Genomic DNA, 15,953 nt, shown 5'->3' on the forward strand with positions numbered 1-15,953 from the left:
ACGGATTAGGGGGTCCAGAGTGCCCCCTCCCGGCCCCATTAACGGCCGCTGTCTTATTTTGAAGGCCAGAAGTCTAGACCGGAAGTACTTCCGGTCTGACGTCATCGGATCGTGCGCCGGAACCGATGCGTGTCCACGTGGAGTTGTGTAATGGCCGACCGGGAGCTTTTATAACTGTGTAAAATAAGCGAGCATCTGCCTCCATCCTAGCTTCTAAAGTGTAGTTTTGAGATAATGGACATTAAAGATGAGATCGGCCGTCCACCTCAATGTTATGGGATGACTATTGTGTGCTCGTGGAGCCGTGATGATGACAAATCAGCGCGGATTTCGTCTCCGGAGCGTCGGCCATTGTACTAGGTATTTTTACTCGCCGTTACAGTAATATATTACTTTTCACGCGACATCGCGTGAATGGCTCTATAGATACTCTATTACTTTTCACGCGACATCCTGTGAAAGGCGCTGATTGAGTTAAGGTTGATATTGGGACTACCCAGCTACTGGTAGTTGGTAGTCTGACTACTGAGCCTTGGCTAAGGTATGACAATTTTGATAACAGTCCCATCCATAGGATATGATAACACGTGTATCAGGTGGCTGGGTTAAGCTGAAGAAAAAAAGCAGCTGGGTTGGGCTGCGATATCTGAATTTCCCTTGTGGGATGAGTAGGTATTTCATTTCATTCATTCGAGTACAGCTTTGAGGTACTTTTACAGTTTTTCAAGAATTTAGACTTTTACTCCTTTACAACTGGGAGGCAAATATTGTACTTTTTACTCCACAAAAACTGTTTGACAGCTTTAGTTACAAATTACTTTGAAGATTAAAAGTATTACAAAACATACATCAGGGGTCCTCATTCCAAGGGGGGAAATTAATAAATCTAAATTATTTGAATATCAGAAAATATACGCATAACATGAATCCAGTGCAAAGGAGCATTTAATTTACACACCAGAAACGTGGACTAATAGCACTTGTAAAGGCTGTGGCTGATTAGTGCTGAATTGTCTGACGTCATGAAAGCTGTCAATATTCTCAAGAGTGCTTTTCAAACGCCTCTCTTCTCTACTGCCTGTGCTGCGCTGCTGCAGGAGGAGAACACGCTGCTCTGCTTCACCACTCTGTGGTTTGATGGCTTTCACGTGGAACTGGAGGTCTGCTATTTTCAATGCTTCATTTCTACAGAGAGATGCTGCATTCAAGTTCAGGAGAGTTTGGACAAGGCAATTTTCTTGAAATTCAAGAGAATGCTGCCTTCAGGTATGGCATGGAAAGAGGGCATTTGCATTTCTTTCACCATCGTAAAAACTGCATTCATGGTCTTGAGAGGGCACTTTTTTACAGACAGATAAAAGGGCAGGGGCTCACGCCCCCTTTGATGTCTATGTGTGCACGTGCCTGTGCACATCTACTGTACGTTACAAAAACTTCGCTGAGTATATTTAAGAGCAGTTATGTCCTTGGGGTTCCCCTGTATGGGACAGAGTCATGGAAAGTGACACAGACCATCTGTCACAAGCTAGACGTATTCCAGACAAGAAGCCTTAGGACATTCTCAAATGAAAACCTTTACAGCAGAAGAGGACTGAACCCACTGTCAGATGTGATCAAGTTCAGAAGATGCATGTGGATTGGACATGTGTGAAGAATGGACCCAAGTGCCATCCCAAGGGTAGCCATGAGATGGACACCAGCAGGAAAAAGAAGATGTCTCTTGGGTCAGACCCAAGAGACATGGAGAAGATTTGTAGCGAAAGAAAGATCCTGGATGTACTGTACCTGGGGATATAAATATTAATACCAATCAAAAAGAATTATTCTGATATGCCTTCTTATATTATTAAATATTTACTGTTGTGGGGAGCTGGCGAAATACTATTTGGAACAATTTTGAGCTCAGAGCCCAGAACTCAAAACCACTGCTCTATACTGTATGTCTGTGCTTCTCAAACGTTTTTGTGTCAAGGACTCCAAAATTATCTTTATTTGGCTAGTATATGATAAGATTCTGAAATGGACATTCTGCATAATGACTGAGTTGGGGTCCGTTACTCAAAAAAGTAGTGCACTACATATTACATATTACCTTTGAAAAAAGTAGTGCCTTACACTACTTCATTACTCCCTGGAGAAAGTAACTAGTTACACTACACGTTACACTACTTTTGCGTTACTCTTCATAAAAAAGTCATATATAGATGTATTAATATTTATTAGATATTATAATAATTTCTAATACAATACAGTTGTTGTTCAATGAAGTGAGTCCCAAGGCTCACTGGTGGTCATTTGAATGAGTATAATTATAATAACTAGAAGCTCGGCCGCCCAAAGGGCGGCCGAGCGTCTAGTCGGCGCCCTGGCCAACTCGGGAACAATGTAAATAGGGGATGAATGCCCCGCCCTTTAATGCAAACCCCATTATACCTGTTGTCATAGGATCTGTTTTGACCATCTGTTTGCGTGTGTCCATTTATGCCCATATATGGGGATATCTATCTATCCACGTCCATTTTATGTCCATATATGGAGATCTCTGTAGGACCTGTATTGACCATCTGTTTGCGTGTGTCCATTTATGCCCATATATGGGGATATCTATCTGTCCACGTCCATTTTATGTCCATATATGGAGATCTCTGTAGGACCTGTATTGACCATCTGTCTGTCTGCATCCATTTCATGCCCATATATGGAGATCTCTGTATCTGTTTGTCTGTGTCCCTTTATGCCCATTATGGAGATCTCTGTATCTGTCTGTGCCTCCGACTGTGTTGCAGACACAGTGCTGGTTCCCCCTTTAATGCAAACCCCATAATACCTGTTGTCATAGGACCCGTTTTGACCATCTGTTTGCCTGTGTCCATTTATGCCCATATATGGAGATATCTGTATCTGTCTTTTTGCGTCCATTTTATGCCCATATATGGAGATCTTTGACCATCTGTTTGCCTGTGTCCATTTATGCTCATATATGGAGATATCCGTATCTGTCTGTCTGCATCCATTTTATGCCCATAAATGGAGATCTATGCAGACATAGTGCCGGTTCCGGAAAACCCTTTGAAATAGGGAATGAATGCCCCACCCTTTAATGCAAACCCCATTATACCTGTTGTCATAAGAGCCGTTTTGACCATATGTTTGCCTGTGTCCTTTTATGCCCATATAGGAACATCAGAATACGTAACCATGGCATTTTTTGTTGACTCATGTGGCGTACGTGATCTCAGAGCCTTTTATGATGTGATGTCACAATGCCCATATATGGAGATCTCTGTATCTGTTTGTCTGTGTCCCTTTATGCCCATTATGGAGATCTCTGTATCTGTCTGTGCCTCCGACTGTGTTGCAGACACAGTGCTGGTTCCCCCTTTAATGCAAACCCCATAATACCTGTTGTCATAGGACCCGTTTTGACCATCTGTTTGCCTGTGTCCATTTATGCCCATATATGGAGATATCTGTATCTGTCTTTTTGCGTCCATTTTATGCCCATATATGGAGATCTTTGACCATCTGTTTGCCTGTGTCCATTTATGCTCATATATGGAGATATCCGTATCTGTCTGTCTGCATCCATTTTATGCCCATAAATGGAGATCTATGCAGACATAGTGCCGGTTCCGGAAAACCCTTTGAAATAGGGAATGAATGCCCCACCCTTTAATGCAAACCCCATTATACCTGTTGTCATAAGAGCCGTTTTGACCATATGTTTGCCTGTGTCCTTTTATGCCCATATAGGAACATCAGAATACGTAACCATGGCATTTTTTGTTGACTCATGTGGCGTAAGTGATCTCAGAGCCTTTTATGATGTGATGTCACAATGACTCATCGCTTGCGGCGATTTCCTCCGGAACAGCCTGATGTCAACAATCAGCCCGCATAAGGAGATTCCGAACGTTTCGCGCCGGTTAGGGAAAACCGCGCGTCGGGTCGGGTCGAGGCCCGGCACTGCACTCCGTGCCGCGGCGGGGAACACGCGTGCCGAATCTGAAGCCGGTGGGACGAACGGTTCTCGAGATACGCGGATTACAGACACACAGACAGACAGACACGCAGAGACTTCTCGCATTTATAGATAGATAACAATAAATACAAATGATAATGTAATTATTTCGGAGCCCCTGGTGCCTTGTTGTAATTTAGGACTCCCATTGTGCAGAAAAAAACCCAAAAACAAACAAACAGCTGCCATTATACATTCATGAATGTATTCGTTTTTATTTACGGACATACAAGGTTTCCACCTGACATTATATAGCCTATATGGTTCTGTATCCGTTTGTCAGTAAGTTTAAGCAGATCTCATTCCATTTGGCTCCTATGAATTTTACAGTCCAGAGGTGGACATGACCTGGTGGAGATTTTCTCCCACAGAGCGCAGCAGGTCATACTGTAGCTGCAGGCAAAAGTGATGGAACTACAATGAGATCACTCCGTGTGCAGCAGAAGCACTAAAACAAATTTCAAACTGATTCTAGCTGTGGAAAACTTCCCATTGGCTTAAAAAAGCAACATAACAGCGATGTTTTTGCATAAGGAATATATTTATTAATTGTCCGTCATCATGACAGCGTCAGAGTCTCAGAGCTAGGTGAGGTGCTCTTTCCCTCTCTCTCTCTCAGCCTACAATATATGTATGGATTTCCAGTAGGGTAATTCATTCCTGTGGCTTGGATATTTAATACTAACTATTTGGGTTTTGGTTTATCTTTTCACATGTAGGATATTAATCTAGGCTGTGATTCAAACGGGTTTGTGCACCTCCTGATATGCGCCCTTTTTTCTCTTTTGTCTCTCTCTCTTTCTCTCATTCTCTCTCTTTCTCCCTCTTGAATCATAGCAAAGGGTAATTAATTTCTTTGCTTGATATTATAAATCTCCTTATTTGGGGGTTTTGCTGTATTTAGCCCCTTGTATTAATCTATGTGCGACGGTTATCAAATGTCGGGTGGCTGCTTGATTGGCAAAATGTCACCGTGACATGCTGCTGCGCAGAAAATCACTTGTGTTTGATTACCTTTTCTCTGGTTAGTTATTTTAGTGAAATGACAATTCCAATGTTCTAAAAGGCAAGTGATGATGTTTACAATCGGTTCCTGCTGAAGGCAGAAGCAGGAACTGCAGGCACGAAAGTAGCGAATAGCGAGTAACGCGACCAGGCAGTATTTGTAGTGTTATTATCTATTCGGAGGAGTAGTGCCGTTACACTACTCGTTACCGGAAAAAGTATTATTATTACAGTAACGCGTTACTTTGTAACACGTTACACCCAACTCTGAGTATATAATAGGTATTTGACGGTAATACTTTTGTACTTTGACTTAAGTAGGATTTTGAATACAGGACATTTACTTGTAAAATAGTATTCAAAGATTGTGGTATTGCTACTTTTTAAGTCCAAAGTCTGAGTACCTCTTCCACCACTGCTTTCACAGTTCTCCCCTGGCCGACTATAGAGATGGAAGGAGGTAGAGGAAGAGGGATGGAGAAAGTGATTACTGCTGCAACCCATTATCCAGGACGCCAGTTCCCGTCGAGAAATAAAAAAGATAAACTTGATAAGATCTGGGACAGAAATAAATCAGTTTGTGTGCAGCAGAGAAAGATGGTTAGTGAGCGAGGAAACAGGATGGTATGTTCTCCTATTATTTCTTTGTGTGTGAAATAATCCCAGCCACTTAAAGACATGCTCTTATCTGTTCACTGTTTTATTTGAAAAGGAATTAAGTTAGCTTTGGGGTCAAGTACTATCGCATGCTACTGAAAAAATTGAGTTCGCTGGTGTTTTCTGCCTGACAGCTACAAAATAATAAATGTGTGCAAGGATCTTAAAATGGACGGACGGACGGACGGACGGACGGACGGACGGACGGACGGACGGACAAACCAACCGATCTAGACATCCATAGATCCCTGCAAGTAGCAGGTTATTTTTTACAATATAATATTCAATACATTTAATATAAATATAGATTTTTAATATAGCTTGTATTGCATAAGAGTGTGAAAAGAATGTCTGGTGAGGCCTGGTGATGATTCAGGAGTAATTAATTCATCATTCAAACATACAACATCTATGTGATGCAATACGAGGCACATGATAATTGAATCAAGTCATAAGTGTGAAACATTGAATTGCTCTTTATCATCTACAAGCAGCACTGCAGTTGTGTTTGTTCATCACATTCCATCAAATGATGATGATGGGGATGTTCCCCAGAACAAATTAAAGTCATTAGTAAGCCCCAAGCTGTGCCACTTGATCTGTGCGTGTGTGTGTGACGTGCATGTGCATGTAGAAACACTGATATTCTCCTCATGCCTCTTTATGAATGATGAAAGTGAACTTTACCAGCTCTGCACTGTGAAGACTTCATCTGCATATGTTTATACATGCACATATGGGTGCTTGGTTGGATATGGGAGTTGGGGCAACTGATGTTAGTGGGGTGGGGGTTGAACCCCTGAACCTCTACCCCGCCCCTCTTTCCGCCAATATTCATTTTATATCAACAATACACTAATTTCTTTGCTTCATTAAATAACCTTTATCGTTCTTATGCTGTGGTTCTCGGACTATTTAAATACAGTGTTGGGAAAGTTCACTTCAACATGAACTAGTTCAAGTTCAAGTTAAAAACTTCTAAAATGAACTAGTTCATTTTACAGTTCATAATTCTACATTTTGAACTCAAGTTCATGGTTCCCCAATATGAACTAACTTAGTTTTTTTTTAACCACGATATTTGTATACATTTGGCTATTCAAATGTATTTTTTTTAGATGTTGCTGCAAGCTATTATTTGTCAAAGTTATTGACACAGCCCATATAGAACCACACACAGCAATTATTTCATCCAACTTAACATTGAGGTGCCAACAATATTTAGGTGCACAGTGCCCAGTCATCTTGTACCCTTATTCTTAAGGCAGACCTACGGTCGCTTATCTCCCGATTAGGGAGTCTTACTGGTGATCTACAGTATACTCTGGACCAGGGGTCTTCAACACTTTCAGGCCAAGGACCCCTTAGTTGAGAGAAAGATGAATCATGAACCCCCACAACTTCTTCATAGATTCCATATAGTTTCATCGTTTGACTGCACAATTATCGTGTATTTTGGATTCATGTCAATTTGTGTTTTCATATATTTAACCACTTGAACCGTCAATACTTAATAAACCTGACGTTTCACTCAGTACTTCTGTCTGCTCTTTGCCCCCTCTACACCAAAGCTCTTTGCTGAAAATAGCCGATCTACAAGCTCACAACGCCTCGCAGCGCGAGGCGTTGTGAGCTTGTAGATCTGCTATTTTTGGCTAATGTTCTCAGAATATGGATGCTAGGGTTCAAGTGGTTAATATAAGACAAGGAGAAAAAAGGTTTCTTATCACACAAAGATTTGGAGGACCCCCTGAAGTAACTCTGGGGGTCCCGGACCCCCTGCTGAAGACCCCTGCTCTAGACTGTTGTTGTGCTAGAAAGCTTTTCTCAAGGGTAAAATTTAAAGAATACAGCCATTTCACTTTCTCCAAATGCATGCAAGGACACCGGCCATTTTTGTTTCAACTACAACAAGGAGTTTCACAGGGAGAGTCGTGTAACGCATGTGGAGGAACATGCCATTCTTCCCAGTTCCGTGACCCTCTGTTGAATATAATAGGCACCTTGACCAACCAGAGTCTATTGCTAAAGTTCAGCGATAGAGATCACTCTGCCGGGTCTGCCCTGCCAGCTTCCCATCTGTGAACACAGTCAATTGTGTTGGTTGGAGCGGCCAGCCAAGCCGGAGGCACCGCAGAGGAATTCAAACCCCATTCTCAGTTTGAGGTATTTGTACTTGACTTGAGTTTTTCCAATTTCCAATAATTTTACTTACACAAATATTGAACCTTTACTCCACTACAATTATTTTACACAAGTACATTTTGAATTCCACCACTGGAATTCAAACCCCATTCTTTATTCCTGCTCCACAACCCCATCCAACGCCCGCCCCGGAGGTGTCATCTATTTTCCTTTATCATACGGTAGAGTGTTATGGCCTGAGTGGAGAGACACAGAGGCAGACTGCGAAGATAGCAGTGTTATCTGAGGTGTACACAGGGAACAGGTAATTAAAACTGGGCCACTGAGAGTCGGGTATTGACAGACAAACAGAAAGGTGCAACGTGATCACACACTAACCCCCCCCCCCCCCCCCCCCCCCATCCCTCTCTCTCCATCTGTTTCGTCCTCTCTAATTCGCTCACTCACTGGCTGTTCCTGCACAGAGAAATTAAAGTGAAATTAACCACATGAAGCCCAGTTCATGAATCCCTATTGAACATTCTGCACGATAAATAGCAGATCTGCAAGCTCATAGATCGGCTATTTTCACCGAAGACGTTTAGTGTAGAGCGAAAACATATAGTAGTAAGACGCCCTAAGGGAAGCGACATGGGCACGTGCTCGCATCCGCCTGGGTGACGGCAGACTTTGGCACTTTAATTGGCATGGGACCAACTTTGACCAAAAAAAATGCACAGACCTGGATGGTTGTTTAAGTTGGACAAAATGTGGCCATATTTTCCAAATATGGAGATGTCTGACGTCATGGACCACATGAGACTGACACAATGGACATTCCCAGATATTGGCTTAATATTGATGACATCAGTGATCTCCATATGGGCATAAAAGAGACAAGGACGTGTATTGATGACTTAGAGATCTGATGTCATCAAGACATCAGATCATGCCTCATCGTGACATAAGGCGTCACGCCTCATGTCACGCTGACATGTGACGCATCATTAACCTTTAATGAGGCGTCTCTCCTCAGCGTGAAATGTGACGGACGGACAGACGGACGGACGGACGGACGGACGGACGGACAGACATGATCTGCAGGTTTTCATACTAAACATGTGACCTATGGTCGCAACTAGTGAGCCCCTAGCGTAGAGCCCTGAGGGATTCCAGTCAACTAAGTATGTGGTTTAAGGGGTTAATTGATTCATTAACACTCGGGTGACTGAAAAAAATCACTTCCACTCTGACTGCATTTATCAGTCAAATTGACAGGTACATTCTCTCCCTTTCGGCCCAAGGGTTCAACACCTCCTCCCCTGCTGCCAGCGGGGGTTCTATTGTCTTCCAAATGTGAATTAGCATTTCAATTGACCTCTCAAATGGGGAATCTGTGAGACCTGTCTTTATGACCGATAACTAACAGTCAGAGTGGTATTATGGTATAATATTTCATACTTAGAAAACGTTTCAGAAGGGGGGGGAAAACGAGAACATATGTCTTGGAAGGGGGACATTTCTGAGACCTTCACGGGGAGAGTTATTGCACTTTGCTATCTCAAATTAGTCACCCTTGTGTTAAACTCTGATGGTGTAACACTTTCTCTTTGTCCGTTACTCTCTCTCACGTTATCTTTCTCTGTCTCACTCTGACTCTCTTTCCCCGATAACATGTCATTAGGTCGAACACCCTTTGGATCGACCACCAAAACCTAACCTTAACCCTAACCCTAACCTCAGTAAAACTATGCCTAAACCTAACCCTAAACTCAGTAACCGTGACGCGGGTGATTATCTAACCTGTCGACGCTGTTCGACCCAACGGGAGTTCGACCTATGGGGCAGTCCCCCTTTCCCCCTGTCTCTCCCTCACGTTTTTTTTCTTGCACTCTTGGGCGCTTGGTATATTTCGGTTAGTTTCAGTCAATCAGCATGTCTGCATAATAAGCAAGCTGAACACGCAGCAAGATCTGGAGTGTTCATTATGCATTCTTTTAAATCCAGGCTCAAAACCCTGTTTTAATCACAAACATTTGAATCCTCCTGACACGTTCTCTCTGCTTTTATTGTCTCATTGTTTCCGTTTTATGTAATTTCTCTTTATTATTATGCTTCTGGGTGTTTATTTGTATTATTGTTATATTGCTGTGATGAGAAATGTCTGTATAGCACTTTGGTACAGCGAAAGTTGTTTTTAAATGTGCTCTATCAATAAACGTAATTTGATTTGATTTGATTTGATTTACACACTCTTTTGAACTTCACATAAAGGAACTGAATACTGAAATGCTAACACGCACATGAGGGCTTCAGATACACACGTGCACAAAGACACGCACGCAAGAACGGGGCAACACCACGCGCACAAACACATTTGGGACCTGGAATTTCATAAGGCACACACAGGTCAGTGCCTGACCCTGTTCTGGTGGTGTGTTCCTGTTGGCATCGCATTGTTTTTGTTCCCCACATAATGTGACTCAAGTGGTTTAGTCACGCTAGTCACGCAATGCCAAGTTATAATAAAAGATAGACAGACATACTAAACGATTATTATAAAAAAGAAAAAAAAAGAAAAAAACAGAAATGAATATATCAAACTTCACACACTTTAAACTAGGGGAAAAGTTCACAGTCGTGTGTTCCGGCTGATGTAGAGTTGTTTCTGCTCCGACCGGATGAGAAACCCAAAAATGGTGTTGATCCCAAGCTAGGTTAGAGTTAGGAAGCTCACACACACAAACACGCACGCACGCACGTTAGCACGCACGCACGCACGCACGCACACACACACACACACACACACATACACAGTACACACATTCGTCGTTGTCGGGTGGAACAACATTTATCATTTTAAAAATGATTTAAACTAGTGAAAATAGCCAATCCACAAAGCGGTGTGCTTGTAGATCTGCTATTTTCACTTGTTTTGTGCGACAGTCTTGTATGATGAAGCAGGGCTTTACTTTGCAAAAGAAAAAACCTAAATATTTCAAACTTACAAGGTTTCTGCCTGACAGTGACGAATTATAGTGTAACGTTACTCACTGGAGGGTGGTCATCTCGGTGAGGGACGGCTGGGTAGCCTTCAGGTAGCTGGCTCGCCGCGCCTGAACCTTGGGCGAGGGCTTGGGGCTGCAGTCCGAGTCCCCGCTGTCCTCGTCCGCCATGGCCTTGATGTAGCTGCCGCTGCGCATCCTCCGACAGGGGATCTCAACGTCTTTCCCCAGCGGGGCGAGGCCGCACCACTCATCCTGCGGCACCTGTAGAGATGGGGAGGACTGAATTAAAACCCATTTAGAACCCTAGAATTATTTAATGATTTAACTGTTGAAAAATAGCAGATCTAAAAGCTCACAGTGCGGCATCGAGTGCCAGGCTTTTTTTTGTTGAATATCTTTTTAAAAGCTCAAATATTTGCTTCTGGGTGGTCCCTGGGACAACATATTTTGAGATGGGCATCCGCGGCCAAATGTTGTGGGTCCTTGACATGACAAAGTTTGAGAACCACTGATTTAGAAGAAGGATTTAGAAGACACTTATAGAATCAGGTCAATCATATTCAAAGACTTGCACCAATGTTCACGATTTTTCAAAAATGGTATATCTACGAGCTTGCTGTGAGCTTGTATATCTGCTATTTTTCAATAGTTAAAGCATAAAATAATAGTTAAAGTGGTTCAAATCTAAAGTGACACAGATTTGCGTTAAGGCCTAAATGAATTAAACCATGCTGACGACGACACTGCACGGGACAGGAGACTAGACTTTCAAAAACAACTTACTCGAGAAAACATGCAGACACAAAAGGGTCCAAAGAAGGATGTCCTTCCCTATCCTTAAATATCCCCCTGACAAGCAACCACAAAAACACACCTACCGGCTCACCCTCCATCCAGGGACATTTTACCCATCATGCTGTGAAAGATCAGTGATCGACAGTAACGTAATTCGCGAGGAGGAGACAGCGATGACCGTACCATGAGCGCGCACGCACCGAAGGCCTCCGCAAGTCTTTCCTGTGACGCATGTGGCATATCAAATGCAGCCGGATGAATTGTTTAGACAAAAAGAAAACGTTGCAGTGCTGCGCGGCCCCCTGGTCCACGTTTCTGACTTTTCACACACTTCCAATGAATGTGTAAAAAAAGAAAAAAAAAAGGAGCCAAGGCTATCTCGGAGTTAGCGCGAGAGACAGAGAGAGAGAGAGAGAGGAGGGGGGGTTGGAGGGTAAAAGTGCTAGCAAAACAAAGACAGTTTTGTTCAGTGGAAACCACTGTGGTCCCAACGTGAGTGGCTTTTAGGGCACCAGCTCTGAGGTGAGAGAAAGAAAAGAGATACAGTGTGAGAGAAAGAAAGAAAGTGAGAGAGAGCGAGAGTGTGAGAGAGAGAGAGAGAGAGGGAGAGAGAGAGAGAGAGAGAGAGAGAGAGAGAGAGAGAGAGAGAGAGAGAGAGAGAGAGAGAGAGAGAGACAGGCTAGGCTGAATAAATGAATGATGCGTGAGAGTCATTCAGCAGGAAGTGGTAGCTAGGGGAAACCAAGCCACAGACCCTGATGCCAACCAGAACCACCAGTGACAGACAGAGTGATTGTCTGCAGACATAGAAAAAGGCCCTGCAAGTGAACATCAACATCTGCACAGACCTGAAGAAAGTCGGTGCATTTTGAATGGGACACGTCTGAATTCCGCAGGATGACCCTGGCATTCTAGCGGTGCGGTGCGGAGCGCAGGAGCTCTCAAGATACTCAACGCATTTTTCAACCTCAACCTTTACCAAGGTGCAGGACAGAGGGATTTAGCGCTTGATTTATACATGCTGCAGGCTTAAAGGTATGCATGTCTGTGGAAGTGTTTACGTGGGGGCGTCACCATGTGAGCACTCTGCACATGTGTGTGTGTGTGTGTATGTGAAGGTAAGACAGGACATGAAATCCCATTTCATTTTAAAGAATAAAGCCTCTGGAAACTCTTATGTAAAGCCGGTCCCTCCTGGCTGAGAAAACGTGTGGCCATGCATGCACAACATCCCTCCTTCATCTGCCTTCCTCCGTCTTCCAAGCTGTTAAAATGCATGGCCACAGTCAGAGTTTCTCCTCCCCTCCCCTCATGCTCTCTGTTGGTCCCCTGTATGCCAACACGTGTGCACTTTCTCTGCGTCACCCCGCTCTGTCTCATCCATCTCTCTCTCCCCGGGCTCATATTTGCAGCGCATGTGGCTGTGAGAAGAGGATGCATCAGACGGAATGTCTTCCTCTTTTATCTTCTTCCAGGGAAGGGGGAGGGGAGGAGGGCAAATAGGGAGGCAGTGTGGGGTACCATGGGAGCTCAATTCTCTCCATATACTGTTGGCTTATACCCTCCGGTTTCCTCTGGTCTCCCAGCAGCATCCACCTCTAGTTCTGACAGATAGATGCATGCATACGTAGAGACAGTCAGAAAGACATGCCACATGCATGCATGCATGCTCACACTCGGGGCATTAGCAGCTACTGCTGCTGCCACAACAGCAGTAGCAAGATGCGGCACTGCCATGTGGATATTTAGGCTTTGAAGACGGATAAGAGCTTCACAGTGGAGTAACTATTTTGGCACTGCTGCCTCTGTTCTTCCACTTGAAGAAAAATGCTGGCTTGATGCAAAGCATTTCTCTTGTGCCAGACAAGCGTGCACACCAGACATAGTGAAATCAGCTTAGCATTTTGCTAATCCAATATGCTAACTGCAGAGTGCAGAGGCAAACTGTGGAATATAAACATCCTTCCCCATGGACTACTGCAGTACATAATATAGTACAGTGGTAGCCTATAGCAGTAACAACAACACATCTCCGTTTATGCACATGCAAATTACACAGACACTGAGGAACAGACAGTGATAACTGACTGGTCATCATGCTGAGGATGAATGGTGACATACAGTCTGGGAACGTGCAGGCAGGCAAGCAGGGGCGACCGGGACCCATCACAGCATGACAGATATGAGGTTAAGCGGAGCGGTTGGGTGTCCTACCTGCAGGAAGTGGCAGGTTCGTCCCTGCTCGGATTTCACTAGTGCTTTATCTAGGTTGACCGAGGCCTTCTGGTAGACCTCCCTGGCTCTGCTCACCGTCAGAGTGGACGACCACAAGCTCTTCTTCAGCTGCAGTTGCTGCCCGGCGTCCAGCGCCCTCGCCAGCGGCAGCCCCCCCGACCCGGACCCGCCACCCCCGCCCGCCGAGCACGTCGAGCATGTCGAGCACTTCACGTCATTGTTGCTGCGCGACGTCTTGAGCGTGTGGGCGCTGATGGTGTTGTAGGACTCCATGAAGTACTGCGACTGCGACTTGTCCGGGTGGCGCCCCATGGTCATCACCCCCGACGGCGCCTGGCGGTGGTGGTGGTGGTAGTTGCAGAACTCCCGTTCCAGCGTGTCGTCCGAGCTCCAGTAGCCCGAGATGGCCGTGCGCATCTTGGGCTCTGACTTTGAGCGGTCTTTGCTCTTGCCTCGCTTGCTGAGCTTCAAGGTCCCCGAGGACGATGGCGGGTCGTCGGGGCTGGCCTTGCCCCCGTTCACCCGCCCGCCGCCGCCACTGCCCGTCCCCCCGGCCCCCGAGGGCCCCTCCAGGGAGTGGGACTTGGTGAAGAGCTTCTGGACCGAGTGGACCAGGTGTCGGATGCGTCCCGGGCTGTCACTGCGCTGGTGCTCCGCGGCCGTGCGCTTGTACTGCAGTGTGTGGTAGCCATCGCGCTGCACCGGCGCCTGCCGCTCGAACTGCGCCAGGAGGTTGGCTGGGACGCGGTTGTTGTTGTTCCCGCCGCCTAGGGATGCAAATGATCAATTAATTCATTTAAGTTGATAACCTTATCGACCGATTAATTGATTAACTGATAAGCAGCGTTTTTTAGGAACACAGGGAAAATTCTTGTCCAAAACCCCAAATGAGTGCAGAAACATAATTGCCTTGATGTATAGAACATCAACGCGCATCAACGAGCTTCAGCTGGACACAGACACACACACCTGCCCTCTGCAGTGTGCTCAAGACTAAGGAGCTTGTTTCATTTCTCTCCAAATGCCCTTGAATGTGATGGAATATGATTAAGGATTACTGAGATTATGGTAAGATCACATTTGATATCACAAATACCATACCTGTAACATTCACTAGCGCCCCCCAAAAAAAGAGAAAAAATATATATAATTTATACCCCCCCCCCAAAAAAAATCTAATAAAATGATTAATTATAATCGTTTAATTCAATCGGATACATTTCTTAACGGCAATTAATGTATTTTAGATTCATTGTTAACATCCTTACCGCCGCCGCCTCCCTTGGCGCTCCCCTGTGGCCCGCCGGTGTAGGGCACCACAGCGCTGCACTCCTCCTTGGGCTCGTGGTGGGTGCTGCAGTGTCTGCGGGGGAAGGTGCAGCTGGCCAGGTCGGGGTACGGGCTGCACTCGGGCTGGAAGGAGCTGCGCTGGGCGTAGTAGGGGTGGTCCGCCGGGTGCGTGTCTCCGGGGTTGAGGAAGTACGGCCGGCGGTCCGGGTGCCCCAAGGTCATGGAGGAGGGGTCGCAGGTCACCGCGTGGTGGTGGCCGCGGCTGCCGGAAAGGCCTTTCATGGTCATTGTGGACGGGCTGATGCACACATCCAGCTGCTAATGGGGGAGCTCTGCGTGGAGAGAGACAAGACAGAAAAGACAAGTATAATAACCCATTAACTCTTTTACTGCTATGAACGAGCGCGCTCGCCCGATTATTCAAGTAGCGCAGGGCCATGAACGAGTGGCCGTTCATTCGTTCTTTACCCTGTCTGAGCACTGTGAGCAGATGGGGGGGTCCACGGTGGCGGGTGTTTACAGTAGCAGCAGCTTCCGTATAACGCTGGTCTCAAATCTTGACCACACACAAACAACAATGGAGGTGGAATCACTTTTCTGGCCATTTTCTATGCCTGGATCTAGTTTCTCCATTTCTATGCTCTAAACTACTGGTGCAAGTGAGGGACATTTGCGAGCCTCGTTCATTGCAAATGGCTGCCCCCTTCAGTCAGTTTGGCTCAATGACAAATACGTCTGTATTTTACAAAAGATTGCGTTTGGAAATAATGGATGGATATTGCTCTATAACATCGCAAAGGTAAGCTACTTTTAAGCTA

At 45.1% G+C, this 15,953-nt stretch overlaps 1 protein-coding gene across 3 annotated transcripts in view; it reads right to left on the reverse strand.

Moving 5' to 3' along the window:
- The window catches only part of dlgap1b (discs, large homolog-associated protein 1b), a gene marked incomplete at both ends in the record, with an annotated part of 97,474 nt that extends 82,051 nt beyond the window's left edge, over nucleotides 1–15,423 (reverse strand). The window contains 3 exons of one of the 3 annotated variants that reach the window (XM_080752319.1): nucleotides 10,862–11,076; nucleotides 13,825–14,612; nucleotides 15,150–15,423. In XM_080752319.1, the coding sequence (XP_080608445.1) occupies nucleotides 10,862–11,076; nucleotides 13,825–14,612; nucleotides 15,150–15,423 (1,277 nt within the window). Of the gene's footprint in view, nucleotides 1–10,861; nucleotides 11,077–13,824; nucleotides 14,613–15,113 lie in introns of all 3 variants that reach the window. The other 2 variants (XM_080752320.1, XM_080752318.1) reach the window with 2 other exon arrangements.
- Between the last annotated feature and the right edge of the window lie 530 nt (nucleotides 15,424–15,953).

Source organism: Nannobrachium achirus (genome assembly GCF_963921795.1).
Source record: "Nannobrachium achirus genome assembly, chromosome: 21".
In the NCBI taxonomy this organism is placed as follows: domain Eukaryota; kingdom Metazoa; phylum Chordata; class Actinopteri; order Myctophiformes; family Myctophidae; genus Nannobrachium; species Nannobrachium achirus.